The sequence below is a fragment of the Hydractinia symbiolongicarpus genome, chromosome 13 (genome assembly GCF_029227915.1).
Source record: "Hydractinia symbiolongicarpus strain clone_291-10 chromosome 13, HSymV2.1, whole genome shotgun sequence".
NCBI lineage: Eukaryota > Metazoa > Cnidaria > Hydrozoa > Anthoathecata > Hydractiniidae > Hydractinia > Hydractinia symbiolongicarpus.
In genome coordinates, this window is record NC_079887.1 from 22,727,036 (window position 1) to 22,748,711 (window position 21,676).

At 32.8% G+C, this 21,676-nt stretch overlaps 4 protein-coding genes across 6 annotated transcripts; 3 read left to right on the forward strand and 1 right to left on the reverse strand.

Moving 5' to 3' along the window:
• Positions 1-283: 283 nt before the first annotated feature.
• On the reverse strand, positions 284-3,021 carry LOC130623311 (NAD-dependent protein lipoamidase sirtuin-4, mitochondrial-like). The gene is made up of 2 exons (XM_057438780.1): positions 2,477-3,021; positions 284-2,224 (listed from the first exon to the last, which is right to left on the reverse strand). The coding sequence occupies exons 1-2, from the start codon at positions 2,971-2,973 to the stop codon at positions 1,762-1,764; spliced, it is 960 nt and encodes a 319-aa protein (XP_057294763.1). The 5' UTR covers positions 2,974-3,021; the 3' UTR covers positions 284-1,761.
• Positions 3,022-13,131: 10,110 nt separating this feature from the next.
• On the forward strand, positions 13,132-14,100 carry LOC130623315 (COP9 signalosome complex subunit 8-like). The gene has a single exon (XM_057438785.1). The coding sequence runs from the start codon at positions 13,178-13,180 to the stop codon at positions 13,748-13,750; it is 573 nt and encodes a 190-aa protein (XP_057294768.1). The 5' UTR covers positions 13,132-13,177; the 3' UTR covers positions 13,751-14,100.
• A 1,229-nt stretch (positions 14,101-15,329) lies between these two features.
• On the forward strand, positions 15,330-16,017 carry LOC130623314 (coiled-coil domain-containing protein 25-like). Its single transcript, XM_057438784.1, has one exon. The coding sequence runs from the start codon at positions 15,373-15,375 to the stop codon at positions 15,997-15,999; it is 627 nt and encodes a 208-aa protein (XP_057294767.1). The 5' UTR covers positions 15,330-15,372; the 3' UTR covers positions 16,000-16,017.
• Positions 16,018-16,335: 318 nt separating this feature from the next.
• On the forward strand, positions 16,336-21,676 carry LOC130623306 (U6 small nuclear RNA (adenine-(43)-N(6))-methyltransferase-like). 3 transcript variants are annotated; one of them, XM_057438773.1, is made up of 7 exons: positions 16,336-16,769; positions 17,282-17,422; positions 18,092-18,353; positions 18,859-18,928; positions 19,760-19,843; positions 20,498-20,674; positions 21,174-21,676. In XM_057438773.1, the coding sequence occupies exons 1-7, from the start codon at positions 16,463-16,465 to the stop codon at positions 21,663-21,665; spliced, it is 1,533 nt and encodes a 510-aa protein (XP_057294756.1). In that variant the 5' UTR covers positions 16,336-16,462; the 3' UTR covers positions 21,666-21,676. The 3 variants fall into 3 exon arrangements, with proteins under 3 accessions (XP_057294756.1, XP_057294757.1, XP_057294758.1); XM_057438774.1 differs by lacking the exon at positions 19,760-19,843; XM_057438775.1 differs by lacking the exons at positions 19,760-19,843; positions 20,498-20,674.

The following is a 21,676-nucleotide window of genomic DNA, read 5'->3' on the forward strand; positions in this document are numbered from 1 at the left end:
TTATTTGTTTACATTTTGACTGGGGACTCTTTTCACATCTACCTAGCAAGCAAAAAGATAATATCTAGTTAGTTAGCTATAGCTTGCTTATGTATGTCTTTTCCAATTGATTTCCTTAAACAAAATTAAGTAAGAGATTAAATTATTATCAAAAGTGTAGATTGTTACCAAGGGACTAACTGAGATTAAATACAAAATAACCCCTGGGTAAACAGAGAAAACAACAAATTAGCTAAAATTGCCCATTCCATGCCACCTCACCCTTAAGCAGTCACCAATCATATTGCTTAATAGACGCTCTAAACTAAATAAAAACGAGAACTGTGACACCTTACTGATGTATAATTATTTAAGTTACACAATTTAATTAAACACCAAACCTCTTCAACATACTATAGATATAACCTCACTAACTTAAAGTCAGTTAAACTCAAAATCTCTACTGTGGAGAGCACTTTAATGTTGGGACAAAAAAATAATTAAACTGCGAATATTTATGATTGTTGTTTGTTTCGTAAAAATAATTTAAGTTTTTAAGAGGGCAAAAACTGGCAATTTCTCCTTTTTCAAGAACAATAACTTTACTCAGAAAGTTATTAACCAATCAGGAAAAAAATATCACCTTTTTGCATGCTATTTAATCAAGAAAAAATATCAGCTTTTTGCACTGTAAAATTGAAAAACAAGTAAAAATTGCACTCTTTTCTTAGTAAAAAATAAAAAATTTAACATATAATACATGTGCATTAGCCAATCACAGTGCGAGATAAACTGTAATCATATTAAAACTTCAGTTATAACTATGGAAATCTTAATTACATATATTTACTACCATAAAGGTTTGGGATCTACGGTGCAATTTTCCAGGTGCAAGCAATGCATTTTGTTGCATTGTATGCGCATGAAAATATGTTCGTGTCGCCACAACATGCAAAAAGCAGGTGCAACCAAAATATATTTTTAAATTTCTCATCTAAATGTTTAAATAAAGTTGTGCGAAGATGGCAGTAGCACCCACCATGTTAACATTGTCTCTTCTTGATGAAGATGAAATCAAAGAACTAGATCAAATAATTTAAAAATTTTGGATAAGTCCATGGCGTGATAGAAAACAGTTGGGAGCTTATCACACGATATTTCATGATTTAAAAAAAGATAGGAAATCAATCCAAATTTTTGGTAGAAAGAGTGAGAACTACAATATAGCAAAAAGACACTATTAAAAAAGAATGCATCAAGCAGTTTTAAAACGCATTTTAATTGGTTCAAAACTCACATTCTACATAAAAAATGTTGCAGTGGGTGGCTACATGATTTAAATTTCGAAATTTTCGCTTTGCGGCATAAAAAACGTTGCTGCAACACTGCAACAAAATCGAAATGATTTGATTTTGTCACAGTGTTGCAGCAACATTTCTCAGCTATTTTTGGTTCATTGTGTATGAAAAAAATCTATAAGGAATCTTTTGAATTGCATGCATTCCATCATGTTGCAATGCATGTGCATGAAAAAATTGCATTGTGGGCCTAAACCTTAAGCATATTCTTAGCATAATTATATTTTTTGCATAAGCATAGCAACTGACAAAAACTTAATTGACAAAGAAATTTGCTGAATAATCAAAATACATAAAATCATTCCACTTTAAGTACTCTTTGAATTATTTAAATATCACACTACTATAGCGAAATAATACCACCAAGCCAAGAAAATATATTAAGTGATTTATGAGAAACTACCAATATTATTGTGGAAACTAATCAACTATTCCAATAAACTTTCAAACGAGGAAGAATATCCCCAGCCATCACATTGGAAATCTTTAATTGTGCAATCTTATCACCTCTGGTTTCGCCTATATTTAAAATGGCAATAGGAATGTTTCTATCTTTTGCGCCAAGCACGAAACGGAAGCTTGAAAATACTTGCAGCGATGATCCAATTACAAGCATTGCGTCAGATTCATTCAACTTTTTAAAAAGAAAGTTTTTCACATACATGGACACATTATCACCAAAAAATACAACTTTTGGTTTCAGAACTCCTCCACAGAGAGGGCAATCAATCATTTTAAATGTATCTGCTACTTTGTCTGGTACAATGACGTCACCGTCTGGACCTTGTGATTCCGTTTTGTGACATAACCAGTCAGAGTTTAAACTACTTAAAGTTTCTTGTAAAGCATGTCTTCCTATTTCATAATCACAATTTAGGCAAGCAACTCTACAAAAAGAATTATAAACAAAACGTCATTGTGCTCAAACTTTTTCCCACTTTAACCAGTTTTTAAGAAACGCAACAAATCATATTACCCACCCTATACCCCTAATTTGACCGCCTGTTTTCTAAAAAAAGTAATTGTTTCAATACACCCACAGCCAAAACCCGCTGGCTGGTTCCTTTTCAAAAGAGGCTTCCCAGATAAATTCTTGCTCTCCCTCAACAACTAATTTTTAATAAGTGTACATATTATACCTTGCAGTAGTTCCATGTAGCTCTGTAATTTTCTTTGACCCAGCTTTTTTATGCAAACTGTCAACATTTTGAGTCACAAGCCAGTGAAGGTTACCATATAATTCCATGTCAACAACAAATTTATGACATATATTCGGTTGAAAGGAAGAAAATGTTGGCCAAGCAACAAAATTCCGTGCCCAATATATATTTCTTTTTCTTGGATTTTTAATAAATTCACTATACTGAATAGGCCTTTGATCACTAGTGGCATAAAGGCCAACACCATGTGATCTGTAATCTCGAATACCAGATTCTGTTGACATACCAGCTCCAGTTAAAATAAATAATCTTCTATGGTTGTTTATAAACTCACTCAGTCTATCAATGTCATCATCTTTCGGTTTATAACTTTGAGGTACAAAAACGTATTTTTGTTCACACTGAATACTGCAAAGCTTTCGTCTGTTAAAAGAAAGAAAAGCCTGGTTCCAGTGAAAAAGTTTTGTAATTTTCATTTTATTTGTATATGTATCTAGTAATAATAAAAAACAGTATAAATACAACCTGTAAATATTCCTAAGTAAGAATAACAAAGATACTCTGGAAATTATCGTGCTATGTTGATAGAACATCCTGGGAGACAAAAAAGAAGGGGACACACAGGGAAAATCGGCTAATTATCCTTTTTAGGAATAAAAGAGTGAAAGTTATGTTTTTTTTGCCTAAGGAGTACATAGGCTTGGCAAAAGAAGTTGAAGAGGACTCTGAATAACTTTTTTAATTTTAGTATTTCAGTTCGATCAATTTAAAAAGGAGAATCAGCAAAAATCCCTCTAAAAAATTGGTTGCGAAAAAAATTTTGAGCCAGCATCAAACAAAAGGCCCCTTTAAAGCCCCAAAAAGGGCTGACTGCCGCAACAAGCACATAAACAAAAAACTATACAGAAACAACAACAAGAACACCTTTTTAGTTATATTATAAGGACGTCAGCAGAATAATCGAAAGTGTTTTCAACCTATCCCTTTTCTACTCAAACACTTTAATATATAAAACTGATATTAAACTACATGGCAGCCTTATCTGGTAATCAATATTCACCTAATAGTCGCCTCGTTATGTTTATTGAGTGGCCAGAGAGTCCAGACATTAGGTGCCCTGAAGGTCAAATTTTGTCACTGATCTTCAACATGTACACTTTTTACATTTCTATACAATGTATAGAAATGTAAAAAGGTTGGGCAGGAACAAACACGTTTGCGAAATTTACCGGTTGCACATAACGCAAAAAACTAAGAACTTCAGAAAAGTTAAGAGACACATTTACTTAGGTTAAATAGTGTATAGGATCCATGTACCCATATGGTGCACAAGATATATAACAAACAAACAAACTAGAAATATATTTTGTTGTGTTATTTGTAATACTGGTCCTTGTACAGTTTTTACTAACTGCTTGTGAACCCAAAATAAATGGATTTATAATTTCATTTGAATACTCATAGGATGAGAGGCTAAATTATTATTTCTAAAATTAGACAAATATAATGAAGTTTATTAAAATAATAATTTAGCTCTGATATGAGTATTCAAGCACCCACCACCACTCTCCTGAAACTTCCAGCACTATATTCACTATTTTAGACTTTGCAATGCGTCTTTAAAACAGTAAATTAACAGAAAGTGAGTTTAATGTAAATACTTGGTCTGAACCAATCTGTGTTATCCAAGTCTGTTTCTAAACATACAAACATTTTGAGACAATCCTATATGTTCTGTGTTCTTGCTAACCAGAGATGGCTACAAAATCTGTTAATTTATCAGTCTAAAAACAAAAATACAAACTTGGCTAATAAGATAGGTGGAACAATCAATTATACGAACACTAAAAAGTACTTCGTTTCGTTAAACGAATGTCATATGAAGTGCTTCGTTTAAAAAAATATATAAACAAAGTTTAAACGAACTTTTTTAATACATGATATATACGAACTTAAACAAAGTTTTTTTACCATACAAAAAAATTATACGAACTTTATGGAAGTTATTTTAAGTGTGAGGAGATTAACTTGCCGTATAAATTTTGAAACAATACAGCACAAGAATAATTCTAGCTGTATAGCTTTAAAAACAAGCTTTTGAGCATGCAAGTATCTTTTCAATTTGACGGCTAGTTGTATTTAATAATTCAAAACAAGAGAACAAATTTATCCAAAAAAAATTTAGTGGCATAAATTAATATTATTATTATAATTCCTTTGCTACAAAAAATATTAACTGTGTGGGTGATGCAAAAATACATAAAGAATATGCTTGTCATAACACCCTCCTTCTAAATTTTATTTCAAATGATACGAACTTTATACAAACTTTATCATTTTAATGATACGACAAAGTTTATATTTATAAATGATACAAAAGAAATGGATACAAAAGTTTTTGATAGGAATACGTACAAATATTTTGAGACAATCCCTAAGTAACATTATCGTTTGATTTTAGGATCAGAAGCAGTAGATTCATTTTACTAGAGCACTAAGTTTGCTATAGACATTTATTTGGACTCTTTTACAATCCATCTGGCACTGCTTGCTCAGTTTGTGCCCCTCCCAAGGCAATTTTTTTTACTGTGGAAGTTCTTGTGTCTATTATTTCCAATTTCTCTAATTTTTAAAAACAATTAGCTAGTGGTATAATCATCATAGCTAGAAGTATTTTTGTGGGAGGTAGCATATACCATCTACTTTCACCACTAATCTATTTTGGCTTTGTTTTTAATGAAAATTACACATAAGTTGTATCTTATTATTAATATCGTTTCCTGAAAATTTAAAAAGAAAGTGATACAAAGGAAGTTAAAAAACTAGAGAAAACACGCTTTCGTCTCTAATAATCTCCCAAAAGAGCACGTTTTTACCTCCTTTTTTCCAATATTGTAAAATTATGGAAAGGTCGTAGGAACGCATGAGAGTGCAGACTCGCTGAAAATGCTGCGAAAAACCACAGTGGCTGTAGGACGATTTTTGCGTTTTAAAAAACTTAAAATTTTGCTCGGAGAAACCCGAAGCAACATAGAACGCATGTACATACAATTGAATTATCGTAACAGTGTATTACACTGTCTAGTATAATTTTTAGCTTCCAAACTTAGGGAGGTCCCCAAACCGCAACCATCTATATATTGACTTTTTGTGGGATGCCATTAAACCGAGCAAAAAATATTTCTTAGTATAGGAATATTCCTTAACAAATATTGTAAAGAACTTTAAATGTGCTTGCCTGTAAAGAAAATATTGATTGATAACTGTCAAAAGTCAACAGACACAAGGTAGTTTAATGTTGTTGACGTTAACTAATAAAAACATAACAAAGAAATCGAACTCAAAACGATGCTTATTTGTTATGTTGTAACTTTCGAATGTTTAATTTGTCAAATCCGAAGACGCTACATTGTGGTTAATGTGTACACTGATGTTGCTGTTTGTTGTATCTCATGGTACTAGAATGCTTATTTTGCAAACTCTTTAATAAGCGCTTTGTGGCTAAATAATTCAGTCCAAATTCAGTTTAAATGAGCGCGGCTCCACGGTTGTTTCGAAAAAATAATTTGATTTACCCTCTCAGGTAAAACAGGATATCTCAAGAATGAAAAAAGATTTTTATATTCTGTAACAAGAACAATAATCTCAGATAAATTGTCCATATTATCAAAAGAAAATTTTTTTTAGGCCAAAATGTCAAATATGTCTTAAAATTATCATTTGGATGAATGTCTTCCACAATATCTCTGGAATAAAGTTAAGAAAACATGTTTTTAATGGTCTACAGGTTAGGTTAAATTTCTGGAATGAAAATTACTTAATTTTATTACTGTCTGAAATTGTCCAAAGGGTTTTTTTAGGCCAAATGTGAGAAATATGTGAAAAACGACCTTTAGAGCCTCAATGTATGCTTAAAGTTCTCTTGTTAACTGAATAAAAAACATTACTTTGGATTCTAAGGTTATTAAAGATGATGTAGATGAAATATTAAACTGTCCGAATTTGTCCAAAGGGTCACTTTTGGTCCTAATGTTTTTCGGGCTAAATATGTGACATCTATATATATATTAAATAAAACGTCAATTCAACATTCTAGTTTACAGTACTGTGAAAAGGTTTGTTAACATCGTGTTCGTGTAACGAGCGTGGTGCACACGAACCACGATAAAATCGTGGTCTTCGTGTATAACAAATATTCAAACATTCTATCGTGGCCACCACGCTAATATAATTATCTCCACGAAGGATCGTGTGTCCCACGATCTTTTTCGCGAGCTCCACGATTTATATAGATTTAATTTTTTTTCTTTTCAAAAGCGTCGGTAATTTGTTTTATTGAGTTTAACGAACGGATGCAATTAAATGTTTTGTACGAAATGTTATTTTGTAAAGAAAAGTTAAATTTGTCTGACCATAATTTAATTTCAGTTTTTAAAACTTTAATAACGCCCGTCTCAAACACATCTCATTGTTTTGCCGATATTTTTTTGCCAAAAGAACTCTGTTCAAGAAAACGTTGAACCGAAAATATATGCAAAATATTTAACAGTCATTAAATTAAAGTAGATTTTAAAAGCGTATTTGGTCATCGAGTTTTTCTTTGTTTATGTCTTATCTATTTTGCCGATGTATCTTTCTCTAATTTTGTCGGCGTCTTTAAAAGTCAGCTGAGCAATTAGTTTCTCTTTGAAAAAAAAAGTTAAATATGGATGCTCTGTTTGGCGAAACCATTTATACAATTTACAAATCAAGACATGGTGCTTCCAAAATATTTCAGACAGCGAATAATAAATCTTAAACAAAAAAGAATGACCTATACGCAGATTAGCAAAATTATTGAAGAGGAAGATGGCAAAAAGATTTCACGGCAAACAATATCAAAAATTGTTCGAAGATTTAATTTTACGTTTTTATGAACGTAAAATTAGACACATTATTTCTTAATAAAAATTAGTTTATAAGAACATGCTCAGCCTAAAATCCCGCGCAATATGAGTCTAAAATTCATGAAAGAAATATTATTTTCAAACATTTTTTTAATGATCAAAAGGTCATTTTTGTCTATTTTATTTGTACAGAAAATGCTTCGAAACTTCACATCATTAATAATTAATTATTCAATAACAAAAGCCACGTGGACTTTTTATGAACATAAAACCTGATGCAGGTATTTTGTTGTTATAAAAAAATAGTTCATAAGAACGTGATCAGCAGTTCAATGCGACTTTATTTCTGAATCTATTATTTTACTTTTTACGAACAGATTTTTAATAGTATAATTTTAACAATCTATTTAAAAATTTTAATATTTTGGAAGAAAACAAATAAGGAAATTTAAGGCTGAGAAAGGGTTACGAAAAAACTCTTATAAAATATAATCAACTCGCCCCCAGGGTTGAAGCCCTGGCGTGGAAAAAGAAAGTGTAAAAAAATACTAACCTCGCTCTTTTAAAAAAAATGTATAATAACCAGAAATCGCCAGATAATATTAGACCTGTTTCACCAAGTAATAAAGCGTTAGCGACAGTAAGGTATATATGTTTAAAAACCGTAAGAACAAGTATCTTGACTTTCATATTTTTTGAAGCGCAACCATGGGAAAAGAAGTGGATATTCTGCGTAAAAACTTCCGTATTGTTATAAGAACGTATAGTCGTATAAATTTTTTTTCATTTGACCTTAAAATTTAAATTTATGAAATAAAGTCGCTTGATTGTATATACCATGCTTGTGACGATGAGTAACACTAAAATGAAACAACCTTTATAACATTTATTTAGAACAGAGATGCGTTTTTAAAAAAAAAATAGAAATAAATTTGTGAAAGAATTATTTAAAATTTTACAGTTTTATTTAATACCCTATGGACGGCGCTTGATTCACGAAGGATTAAAATCTTTTATATAGCTAGTCTTATAACAACGAATTAAAACAAAAAAATGTTAATTTATTTTTTTGCCGTCGGTTTTTAATTTAATTGATAAACTAATACGGTCTTTGTTGTTTTACAATAGAAGTTATCTATCGTGGTAGCCACGATGTAATATTTAATTTTCGTTCGTGTAGTCCACGAAACATGATCGTGAGGTCCACGATTTTTAAAAAAATACGTATCGTGGGCTATCGTGGTTCGTGCGTAACATGAAATAAACACGAACCACGATGTTAACAAACCTTTTCACAGTACTGTATAACACTAGTAGAAAATATCTCAAGTTGTGCATATTTAGGTTTTTTATTATATACATTAAATATATATATACAAAGCAATCATTTTGCGTTTCTTTATAAATTGTATAAAATAGAACCCAATCTTGTGATAAAGCCAAGATTAGCTAGCTATAGCTAGCTATAAACATCTTTTATTTCAACAATTTCATCTTGAGAAAGCCCACCAAAGTCTAACTAAATATAAAAAGAAGTATTAAGTTACTTAGCTTCAGAACACAGTGCAAAATGCAAAACAGTAGGACCAAAAAAAGTTACTCCTTACACAGAAAAATATAAAACAAGAGTAACAAGATTAAAAAAGATAAAAATTAGCCACGCTTGAAGTTTTACAACCTATAAAACAATTTCTCAAAATCAAGGGTGCTCTAATAGCAAAAAAATAATATCAAAATCCCTGCAAAATAAAGTAGTTTACTGTTTTGTCCCTTACCTCGTGCTCTGCCAAACTTTAGCTAGCTTCAAAATTGCTAAGACAACGTTGTCTCGCTTATTCCAGCATTTTTGAGAAATTCCGGTTTCGGACAAGGATTCCCGGATCGAGCAATCAAGTCCAAAGTAAACACCAAGCTGTCGTAATTTTTTGAGAAAAAACCATACCTAACAAAATATTAAATGCCATCGCTATGACTCTCTTAGAAGCTTAAATACTTATTTAATTGAACAGAAAAGGGATCACACTACATCAAATTGCTGTGTACCACTTTGGCAACTTTTCCCCCTCTTTTTTAGCGCCTAAAGAAGACTCTGACTTAAAATTTAAGTAGTTTATAGTTTGTGAGACGACTGGTACACGGTATGGGCCGATAGAACCATGTTTCTAGCCCCCCTTTATTCTATTAGGTATGGTCTCCCTTCAATAGCATTATATATTATAATTTTGTTATCCTGATAATTATTATATTTATTTTCTTTTTCTTTATAATTATTTTATTTTAATTGTATATAACTGCTATGGATAAATAAAATATCTACCTATCTATCCAATACCAATTTCAAGTCCGTAGCTAGTAGCGCTGCGTTGGCACAAAGTTGGAAGGATGGTATACAGTCAGGGAAAACTGCTAACTAAGAGTGTACTGCTAATTAGACATACTACTCCTAATTTGGGGCATGCACCAGCTTAATTTGGTTAAAGGGCGTCTAATTAAGCTACAGATAAACATAAAATAAGCCCAGATAAGCCAAAACCACGTGCCTTTCCAAGGTTGCACGCTCTGAGAAACCGATGAACAGTCTTCTGTTAAGAAAATCAAAAAATTTTGCCAAAGCCGAAATCAATAAATAACCATTTTGTGATTTAATCCAAATTTGGCAGATATAATCCTAATTTGGCGGATACACTGTTAGCCATTTTGAATTAATGACGGCGTGTTCCGCCTAATTAGGCGCGAATAGCACAAAATCTGTCAAAACAACTAATCGCTCCCGCGTTTTTTTTCACTTTGCGTTATTAAAGACCCTGGCCTTATTTATGAAGGTAAAATAATTTATTTGATGGATCGATTTTGTACTAAAGGGGTTAAACTAGGCCTTAAAAAATTATTTTATCCTAAATAGGTGCCGTGGTGCTTAATTAGTCTACCGTCTTACGCCTAATTTAGAGATTCTCCTAATTAGCAGTACACTCTTAGTTAGCAGTTTTCCCTGACTGGTATACTTTCGCAAAAAATAATGTTTTTTTTAATTTGTGTGTTTTTTTCGACGAAATAACTGGAAATCCATAACACACATGCATAACATATTTATATATTTAAAAAGGAGAAAAGTAGATCGTTTTAATATTTTTTATTTCAGTAAAATTAAAACAATGCAAAAAAAGTTTTAATAACTTAAAAAATGATAAAAATACAAAATTTCCAAAAAAATTGTGGAAGCAATTTTAATTTTGTCCGCAGTTTGACTGTTGTGAAACAGCCGTGGCTTAGAGCAAATATAGTTCAAAATTGAATATTTAAATTCTTAAACCAGAAACGGAAGAAGACGGAAAGACGCAGTTATGTAGAGAAAACCTAGAAATTCTCTTTGTAATGTTTTCTGTAAATAATGTTTTAACACGTTTATGCCGTTTGCACTGAAAAACATAATAACTTGTATGGAACAGCAGAAGTGCTCTGTACCTTGGACTCCCCCAGCAAAAGAAAGAGCCCCAGGTGAGGTTGCCTGGAGACTTAAATTGTTATAAGAATTTTCACTTGCGAACATAGGGGACCTCTTCCAGCTCCGCAACCCTTTATGTTTTGATTTTATCAGCTAGCTAGCTATTTAGTTTCACAATTCTTTTCATCAACAAAACAAGACAAACGTTAGCTAATTGCAGTTTTACTGTTTGTATATATGACTGAAGTTCCCATCCTGTTTTAATATTCGTGAAATAAAAATGAAAAAAAATAAATGAATATAACAAAAACTTCTCACTGTACTCAACTACACTGCTTACTCTATATTCCATCCATGATCCAATCCAATCACCCACTGTTTTTATCGCCACTGTTCTACCATATTTGATATAATAAACAAATCAGTTCGCTGTATATATGGACAGATGGTTACTAGGTCGTGTGTACACTAATTTTGCTTACCACAAAGACGTTTTAAAAATGCGATAAAACAATTGTTGAAATATCTAGATGGGTAACTAGGTAGTTCTAAAGTAGTAGAAAACTAGTTTTATATGTGACGTAGTACTGAATCACAACTTTTTGCAAACTTTATTTCGTCTTTCTAGTCCGGAATTTAAACTTATAAGCTTTAATACGTCACTTTAGGACCCAATTAAAGTTCATAAGCTCAACCAACTCTGGCAATGTTGCTCAGAGCGAAAATGTGGCGGGGCAGAGAGCATTGACCTATGCCCATATTTTACATATCTAGCCTCACAAATATCGAGGGATATATCCTGTCTATTATTTCCAGGAGGGGCCATGGCTTAGATGGAGAGGCCTAGAGTATTTAATGGTCATTTTGAGCTATGTAGACCCAATTAGGTCCCGCGCTCTAAACTCCCCGGCAACATCCAACGACCCACACAATTTCCCTCACATGGCTTGGATTAACCCGGGGCTATGGTAACATTCACTCGCCCATGTTGAATCACCGTCAAGAGGAATCAACCCCGGTCTCCCGCACAGAATATGAGAGCTATAACCACTAATCTACGGCGCCACTGGGTAACCTGGGGTGGTCAAGCTGATAGGTTTTTGCTTTTGCTTGGCTGTTTTAGCTTTATCATATTTTTATATTCATTTTGTAACCTAGTTTCCTTCACCCAATCCATATCCTGTCTCAATGTTATTATCCTCGGCAACCTTAAAACTATCTAGCTAGCGTGTATCTGTTCTGCCTGGATAATAAACGCTGCCCTGATTTTGTATGGCAGCTTAAACAGGGCAGAAAATACATAATCAGGGTAACATAATCAGGATAGGCCCGTTTATGAATGACAGCCTAATATCATTTGTAGCTAGTCTAAAAACATACATGATCGGAACCAGCCGGCTTATGAACAACATTTTCATATTATTTCTCACTTATTATAGAGCGAACACAATCAGGGTCGACCAGCTTTTATATCATTCACAACAAGAAAATAGCCCTGGTGGCAAAGTTGCTGTTGTTCTCAAATAAAACAAAATTTCGTGGAAACTAAATTTTGGGATTCACATGTTTAATAACTTTCACCAAACTTAATTCCCGCAAAACGAATAATTTAGGTCTTCCCCAGAATTTAATTCCTGCGAAAAATAAAAATGAACCCACCTTCATCCGCAAAATCTAGTTTCGTAAAATACGAAGAATTACGTTTTAAGTGGTGATTTATCACCCAGAGAAAAATGGCATGTGACAATAATTTAAAGTTCGAAGAAAATGCCAATCACAGCCTGCCTTGCCAGCCATATATATATCAGAGCGTTCATAATCTGGTCACCATGACATAATGAGGACAAAAAAAACATAGTCGGGCCATGCGTACATAATCCGACCGTCCTGTTTATAAACAAACCGTTTTTGCAATCCGGGCAGAACATATCTGTCCTCTTACATGATTTACATGATTTGAAGCAACTTTAGAACTCAAAGTCAAATTCTTTTTACAATGAAATGGTTTCTATTTAGTTTCAGTTTTACTTTTTTTTAAGTTAGTCCAGTTTTACTTTTTTTGTATAAACACAAAATGTAATACTTTATTGTACATAAAATAAAGATTTTGCAGTGTGAAAAGTATGTGTTCATGTTACCTTCACAACTTCCTTCCCCCTTTTACGTAATCATACGGCTTCGGCTTGACCTTCTTCTTTGTGTTTACGTACTATGTGGATGACCCTGTCTTGTTTTTGTCCATATGAATAGATTAGCTAGTCAGTATAATGATTTTCATACCATGAACTATCCATGCTTATTTTGTTATTTTAATATCTTAGGTTTATATTTTTAGGTAAGTATAATAAAGTAATGGAAGACATAGATGATATCAGAGAAACATGTGAACAACAAGAACTAACTTCTCCAGACGGTGTGGCATCAGTTGATGTGTACAAACAGTTACTGGTTATTTATTTGATTGATAGTGATGTAATTAATGCAAAGTTTTTATGGAAACGAATTCCAGAACAGATAAAATCTGAAAATGTAGAACTTCAAAACATATGGAAAATAGGACAATTTTTATGGAAAAGAAATTTTGCTAATGTTTTTACTGCTGTATCCACCCAGCAATGGTCAATGGTGACGCAACCTTTACTGACAAAGTTGTTAAGCAATCTTAGAACTCGTATAACGGATCTTATAGCAAGAGCATATTCTATTGTTAAAATTGAAGACATGTGTTTACTGGTCGGGTTGGATGAAGCCCAAGTTATTGAACTAGCTTTAGAAAAGTCTTGGGAAATTGACATTGATAACAAATTAATTAAGCCAACTCAAGAAAGTACAAGTAGTAATGTAAAGCATGCTTGGAATACTGGCGATATAAGTGAAGCTCTCATGAGTAGCTTGACTGATTATATTAGCTTTCTTGAAAATTAGTTGCTGTAACATTTGTTACAGCATGTAAAACATGCTCATTGTTAGCGTAATCCCTGTGTCGATTTGTTTTTCATGGCAAGAGTGGTTGAAAGCATGTATTGTGAATTTTTTTCAAGGCTTGAATGAAATATGCTTTATATATATATGTGGTTGAACATGGTAAAAAGAGAGTAACGATGCTCTTTTTCCAAAATTTCTCAGAAGTCTTCTATCGGGTTTAGAATTTGTAATTTTTTGTTTATACGAAAGAACAAAAATGTTTTATAAGTTTGTATTAGTTGAATTTCTTTTTTAATGTGGTTCTTGATGTCGACTTAATTTCTATGATAATAAGAAATGGTTAATTTTGATTTTTTGTCTTGTAAAGTGCATACTACAGACACCAACGAATGACCTTTTCGTAAAACTGTTACTCATGCGATAAAAATAATAGCATGACCTTTCTTAAAACTGTTACTTATGCAATAACAATAATAGCATACTCTTTGGCAGCTAATTGTAGGAGGGGGGGGTGTAATAGCAGGGGGGGTCAATATTTTTGGAAAAGGTTATAAACAGGGGGGTGGTAATAAATGGGACGATGTGGATTTTTGTAGAAATCCATAAAATGGAGGGGGATTTTGGTTAGACTTGTTTTTCTTATGCTAATTTTGAACAATTATCTCAAGTGGTAAATGTGTTCGAAAAGGTTTGAATATAATACCCTTGCATTGCAATAATAATCAAAAGAACATAACAGTTTCTTTGTGTTTGTTTGTGATCATAATTATGAATGTTGAAACAAACATTGATTAACACTGTTGTATAGACATAAGTTTTTTTAAAAGACGTTGTTCCGTTTTATTTCGCCTGCATAAAGTGATGTTTTCTTTCAAAATCCTTAAACGGGAGGGGTTGCTTATAAACAGAGGAGGGGGTGGTATTTTGACAAGAACTCTTAAACAAGAGGGGTGTTAATAATGGAAATGGGTGTTGATTTTTTTGAAAACACTGCATAACTTTAATAAAACAGCCAGATCAACATTTAACATACAGATTCTGTAGATAAGTGAATCGCTATATAAGAAGGTTTTCATTATTCTAATTTGCCCCAAAATTATGCATGCTTGACCGTCTATAAAGTGTCCAGAAAATATATCCATTTAATACGGAAGTAATGATAAATCTGTCACAAATAACAGAAATGTATAGCTTGTCTTGATAAAAAACATATTGAAAATCACACTTTTTTATTCGTTGCGATCTTTTACTGTGGTGTACCTAAAATAAACTGTAAAGATGATACAAGTTTATTTTTGCAGCTACACTTTCAAAATTTTTGTGCAAACTTTCTGCACAATCTTCCTTATAGATTATTACTTTTATTTGTAATATTACACACACAAAATTGTCAAAATCAAATCCAACTCCATTTTGCTATAGTTAAAATTAGTATGTTTGGGGTTAAACTTAAGAGTCATACAATTTAGTTTGTATTCATCATTCTTCTGCAAAATTAATTCACAACATATTTTTTGCATTGTATTTTTGCATTCTCAAGGTAACTGAATTTTTTAATAACAATAATGATGACAGTTTTTCTCCTAATAAATTCATTCTTTTTCAAGGCGTGATACAAAAATATGGTATTCTACTTTGAGTCAAATGTGATATCCCCACCTGTGTTAATTTATGTTGGCCGAGATAAACACGAAAACGAAGATCTTATTCGTTGGGGTTGGCCAGAAGATGTATGGTTTCATACAGATAAACTTTCATCGGCTCATATCTATTTAAGACTACCAGAAGGTATGACCATAGACACAATACCTGCAGAATTGTTGACTGATTGTTGCCAGCTGACAAAAGCAAACAGCATTGAAGGTTGCAAGCAGAATAATGTAGCGATTGTTTACACACCGTGGGCGAACTTAAAGAAAACTGGTGATATGGCTGTTGGCCAGGTTGGGTTTCAAAAACAAAAAGAAGTACGCAGAATAATGGTCGAAACGAAGATTAATGTTATTATAAACCGACTGAACAAGACAAAAGTTGAAAAGGAAATTGATTACAGAGCGTTACGTGAACAGAGAGATCAAGCTGAGCAAAGAGAAGCGAAGAAAAAAATTCAAGAAGAAAAAGCCTTAAAGAAATTAGCAGAGGCTGAAAAAGCAGAACAAAAGGAACTAAAAAATTACTCCTCGCTTATGGTGGAATCAAATATGACTTCAAATGTTGACAATCCGATAGACGAAGATGATTTTATGTAAAAATAATAGAAAGAACAGTTATTTTATTAATGAATCAATAAAAAAATCCTGCACTTAAACAATTTTGAAATAATAAATCATCTTAAATGATCTCTGTCTAATTTTTGTATATTCACTGAATTTACTATACATTAGCTCTGAGGAATTGTATGTTGTAAATTATTGGGCAGCCTGAAATATACTTGATGGATCTCAGTAAAATTCATTTTTATTTTATTGGACAAACAAATTGTTTGTGTTTATTTTGCTGAGTTGATACTTTATTTGCTACTGTCCAACAGAATGTTACTTATACATTTATACCACCTCTCCTATAATGATGAAATTTCGATTTCAATCATTCGCACATTTTTTTTTAAATGTTTTTTACATATTATATACAGTTTAGTATAAATACTGTCATTTGTGATATAGTAAAGATGGCTGATTAATATTCTAATAATGTTGACTTTTGTTTAGAGTAATGCATCCTAGAAATATTTTCAAAAATACTGTACCCAACTTTGAAGAACTTGCGAAGGAATTTCCTGAGTTTACGCCATACCTTGAACGTGGAGCTTCTGGAAAAGCATATGTTAACTTTAAGGATCCCGCATCATTGCGTGCTTTATCACTTGTGTTGTTAAAGAAATATTTCCAAATAATAATTACGATTCCTCTTGATAGGTTGATTCCAACCATACCCTTAAGACTAAACTATATTCACTGGATAGAGGATCTTGTAGAATATGAAAGGAATGAAAATAAGAAGATCTTTGGTTTTGATATAGGTATCTATAATATTTAAATTTTTTTAATCTTACAGATATAAACTTTTAAAAACATCCACCTAGGTTAAAAAGTAATACACCATTTTGATGACGTCAATGACCGAACTGCATTTATTGTATAAAATACTTATCAAGAATAGAGATATTGGGGTTCAAAGGTTTTTTGATGACATCATCAATTTGTCTGTTTCGAGTGAGTGGGTTGACCCAGGTGTAGCATATTGGTCACAATTTGGTCTCATGTGGTCCCTAGTTACCTACGCAGGAGTTAACATCAGTTTTTTCACCTGTTTTCAAGTTATTTGGTCTCAAAGTGATGATGCGCTGCAACGGCTTCATAATTTTAATAAACGTCAAAGTCATAAAATGTCAATAAAATATAAAGACATTGTGACATAATTGAATCGTTAAGCAATTAGGATATAGTTATCTCTCAAATATACAGACTAAGCACATTGATATTCGACTTTCATTGTTTGATTAATATACATTTAGTTTTTTGTTTCTTCTAGGTTGTGGTGCTTCATGTGTCTACCCGTTGCTCTGTAGCAAAATGAATCACTGGAAATTTTTGGCTACTGAGATCGATGATCTTTCTGCAGAATGCGCAGTCAAAAATGTAAAAAGTAATTTAGCTGAAGATGATGTGATAGGTACCAGATTTTTTTATGCCATTACTTTTTGGCTACTAATTTACACTAATATTACAAAATATAGCTAGACTTGCAAAATATAATACCTTTGGATAAGTGGTGAAGATAAATACCATAAAAAACCTTGAAAAAACAATGATTGGTCATGCCAAAGCTGGATTAAGGGGTGGATTTATGATTGGAAAGGGCTGAGAATGCAATGTTTAAATGGTGCAAAGGCAATGTTTTTTCATGCAAATAACATTACAATAACTTTTTCCTATTTTTTAATAAATATACAAAGATTGGTAACTATATATAAATTGATATGCAAAATGTATAAAGGTGCAGCTGTTCTAATTCAATTTACTTCACGTCAGCAAAACAATTGGAACGTGTAATGCCCATTTGGCTGCTTTAAATTTGTCCTTCACCTTGGGAATTTATATTTTGTTTCGTGATTTAGTTCTCGCATGCAAAACAGCAGCTACATTAAGAGAGAAAATAAGGGCAAAACTTTTGGAGGTTTAAGTTACATTCAACTCAGATGTTGCGAAAAATGCCGGCATGAATCAAGAGCTTTTGCTCACTCAGCAATTTCCGAGTGCTGACGTGAAGTAAAATGGCTGAGGTGTAAAGAAATTTGTATCCACTAGAAACTAAAGTTTGACCTGTGTTTTTTTGTGGTAGTTATAAAAACAAGCAAAGATGATCCGATGTTTACATTAGTCCTGGAGAAGTCGCCTTTCCCACATATCGACTTCACAATGTGTAATCCGCCATTTTTCGAAGAAATATATGACGAGCAAAAACAGAAAGATCGAACGAACCATCGTCCGCCACCAGCTGGTATCAGTACTGCTAGTGATAGTGAGAGTTTCACAAGTGGTGGAGAAGTGTACTTCGTTTCTCGAATGATAGATGAAAGCATGACTGTGAAAGAAAAAATCAGGTATTTAGGATTATTATTATGCGTTGTAATATTATATTATATTTATATACATTTACATACTACAAAATTTGATAGAAAGAATATGCAGAGTTTAATTTGACGGATAACAAAAAAATTTAGCTTGGCAGAGAATATTAAACAATTTTGGCAGTAGGATGGGAATGGCGAAGCTTGCCTTTTTTATAGATTCGACAATAACATTAGTATTTTACAAAAAAAATCATAAACTCGTACGTAAAGTTACTCGTCTTCAGTACTAAAATCAAAAAGCATGATGATTTATACCCTCATGTAGGAAAGTGTGAATATTTAATGATCAATGTTAGCTCCTTTTCCAACTCCAAATTTGCTACATGTCCAGCCAGAGATATGTAGATCATTGGTCTAATTTGATCACAGACTTTTTTGCTCATAAACTTGTTTATAAATAGCTAAGCAAGTGCTCTTTTCCTCGTCAATCGTGTTAGCTCTTAGTAAAGTCTGTGTTGTTGCATATTTCGTTTAGATGGTACACAACCATGTTGGGAAGAAAGTCGAGTTTGAAACAACTTTTAAAGTATTTGAAAGGTCACAATGTAAGTGTCTATACTTTATATCCATATTTTTTAAAAAATGTTGTTTTGTTTGTGAAAAGTCCTGGCAATGACATATCTGTAAGTTTTTAAATATACTAGTCGTTGCTCATGGAAAAATCCACGGATTCGCCCGTCCTTTATATTTACTCGTCGCGACAAAGTGGATAAGAATATATCGCATTTGATATTCGTGTTTCCGTAACATCATTTTCTAACTGAGTGGGGGTCCGCGCAGAGACAGACAGACGGAATACGGCTATTATAATAGAGATAGTCGTTAGCCCGTGGAAAAATCCAAGGGGCCGCACGTCCTTTGTATATCGCATATTCCGTGTTTCCGTAACACGACTTTTTCTCGCGCACAAACAGACAGACGAAATCCGGCTATTACAATAGAGAAGTCGTTAGCCCGTGGAAAAATCCACGGGGTCGCCCGTCCTTTATATATAACATTTCGTGTCTCCGTTACGGGACGTGGTAACCCTTTTAAACAGACAGAATACGGCTTTTATTAAAGAGACAATAAACGTATCAGTACCCTGGATATGAGGCTCGGATCTGGAAAATTTTATCTAATTGTATGATGAACTATTACGTTTCCCATCAAGTTTTTAGGCTTTAGTCTTTCTTTGATAAACTGTTGTAAAGATAAGCAAAGATAATATTTAAAAAGTGCAACATCGCACTCAACCTTAAGGCTTTCTTTAAAATTGTGTTTCTCGCTCGTTGGGTTTTATTACCGATGGATTCTTAGAGAGAGCAGACTGGTGTGATTGTTAAAAAATATCTTGTGTAATTTTTATGTGCAAATTTTTCTGTTGGTACTTTGAGATTCAAAAGGTTGCTACGACAGAGTTTAAACAAGGACGGACAATGCGTTGGGGATTGGCGTGGTCATTTCTGCAAAATATTAAGGTAAATACCAATCCATTTCTTTTTAAAAAAACAAGACGTATGATATACGCAAACAACCTCGCGAATAAAGTTTACAAAAAGTGTCTATCAAATTGTGATTTTTGTTACGAAGTTAGGCACGACATATTTTACTATTCAGATACGCAATAATACCTATTACACACTATGCAGTTATAATTCAAAATTGATTTGTGAGATCTACTTGAACGGTAAATTCCTCGATATTTTAATTTTCGATGGGTTCGTCTTGGGTGAACCCACTGACAGGAAGAAGAAAGACCACAAACCCCACCTAAAATTTGCTAAATTCTGTAATTCAGTTAATTCTGCCTATATTCACTTTTGAAAAGTTTGGTGAAAACACCTTTACTGTACCAGTTAGTTAAAGAAGGCTTTTGGACACTTATCTTATCTTTTTAAAAAAGAAAAAAGAAAAAAAAAGTAAAAATAGTTACCAAGATAAGATTCGAACACACGACAACTCCCGTGTCGGTGTTCGATGAGAGGCATAATTTTCCATTCCGTAGGACACATTTGTGTTTTAATACAAGCTCACGAGCTTGTAATTAATGGGTACCATGTTTTGAGCGTTGTATGTATCGCATGAATTGCAGAAATATACAGACCATGCCCCTTTATCTTTGTTCTTAAAAGGTACCTGCGAAAGAAAAGAAAGAGAAAAAAGCTAAGCCGTTTTATATGTCGCTGTCCGATACGTTTTTTAAAGAGCATGATATCAGCATAGTTACTGGATCGATGTCGTCTAAAGAACGAGCTCTGATACTTTGGGACGTTGTGAAAGTTTTTAGTAAGAAGATTTCAGCACTGAAGGTGGATCTTTTCCTTTATGTTAAGAATTTATCATAAGAAATTCTTACGTCTTAAAAAAAACTCGAAAAATGCTTTTAACGTTATTCTATTTCCATCAACAGAATGCTGTTTATCTAAAAATCCGTAATCATGAAAACCTCTGGTGTAAACCCCACTGGTTAGGGTTAAGCAAGGCAACAAATCAGTTGCCTCGTTTATTTAAGTTGTTTTTTTTTTGGATTTACTCCAGTGATTACGATTTGTTAGATGCACATATTTAATTTATCTCATCATATTTAATCTGAGTCTATCCTTTCTGCTGATAGCTCAGCATGAAAATAGGATTGACATCTTAGACAGTTGTCTAGTTCAGCAATTGCTGTGCTTGCACGACTTTGGTAGCTTAAATGCACTAGGACCCCTTAGCAGGACCCTCGTTGATAGCAGTACCAATAGAAACTGAAGAGGATATCCTGGGTAAATAATTTTGAAAATAATAATGTTGGACGTTGACTTTTAGCTATCTTTTGAAGACCCTGAACACGTGCTTTTAATGAACAATGACGCGTATGAAATTACTGGCAGTGCTTATGAAAACACGTGGACACGTCAAAGACAAAAGAAAAGAGAGGATAAAAGAAAAAACGCTTATGTGCAAGAGAATAAACCGGTTTCTGATGCCGTAGAAAACGTTACTGATCCGGATACCATTCCGGAAAAAACTGTACATTTACCATGTAAACGGACGATGGAGAATGACGGAGAACCGAATGCCAAAAAGCCACGGCTGTCGGGCGATGGCACGGATATTATGAGTCTTGCGTACAGTAAAAATGATGAAAAACTTTTTGACTTCTCCATAACAGTTGCCACATCTGAACAATTTTGCTTTGGTGAAAAAAATCGTGTTATCGTCACCTTTTTGTGTTTGTCAGGTAACCGAGAACAATTTCATCAGTTATTTTTGTATTTTAAGAATTGCGTGTATGGCGTTCAAGTAAATATAAAATAATAACATTTTTA

Coding starts and splice junctions, on each gene's coding strand:
- LOC130623311 (XM_057438780.1), bottom strand. CDS start 2,973: ATGAAAATTACAAAACTTTTTCACTGGAACCAGGCTTTTCTTTCTTTT. Junction 2,225..2,476: donor CTACATGGAACTACTGCAAG/GTATAATATGTA, acceptor TTCTTTTTGTAG/AGTTGCTTGCCTAAATTGTG.
- LOC130623315 (XM_057438785.1), top strand. CDS start 13,178: ATGGAAGACATAGATGATATCAGAGAAACATGTGAACAACAAGAACTA.
- LOC130623314 (XM_057438784.1), top strand. CDS start 15,373: ATGGTATTCTACTTTGAGTCAAATGTGATATCCCCACCTGTGTTAATT.
- LOC130623306 (XM_057438773.1), top strand. CDS start 16,463: ATGCATCCTAGAAATATTTTCAAAAATACTGTACCCAACTTTGAAGAA. Junction 16,770..17,281: donor GATCTTTGGTTTTGATATAG/GTATCTATAATA, acceptor TGTTTCTTCTAG/GTTGTGGTGCTTCATGTGTC. Junction 18,929..19,759: donor AGTATTTGAAAGGTCACAAT/GTAAGTGTCTAT, acceptor TGGTACTTTGAG/ATTCAAAAGGTTGCTACGAC.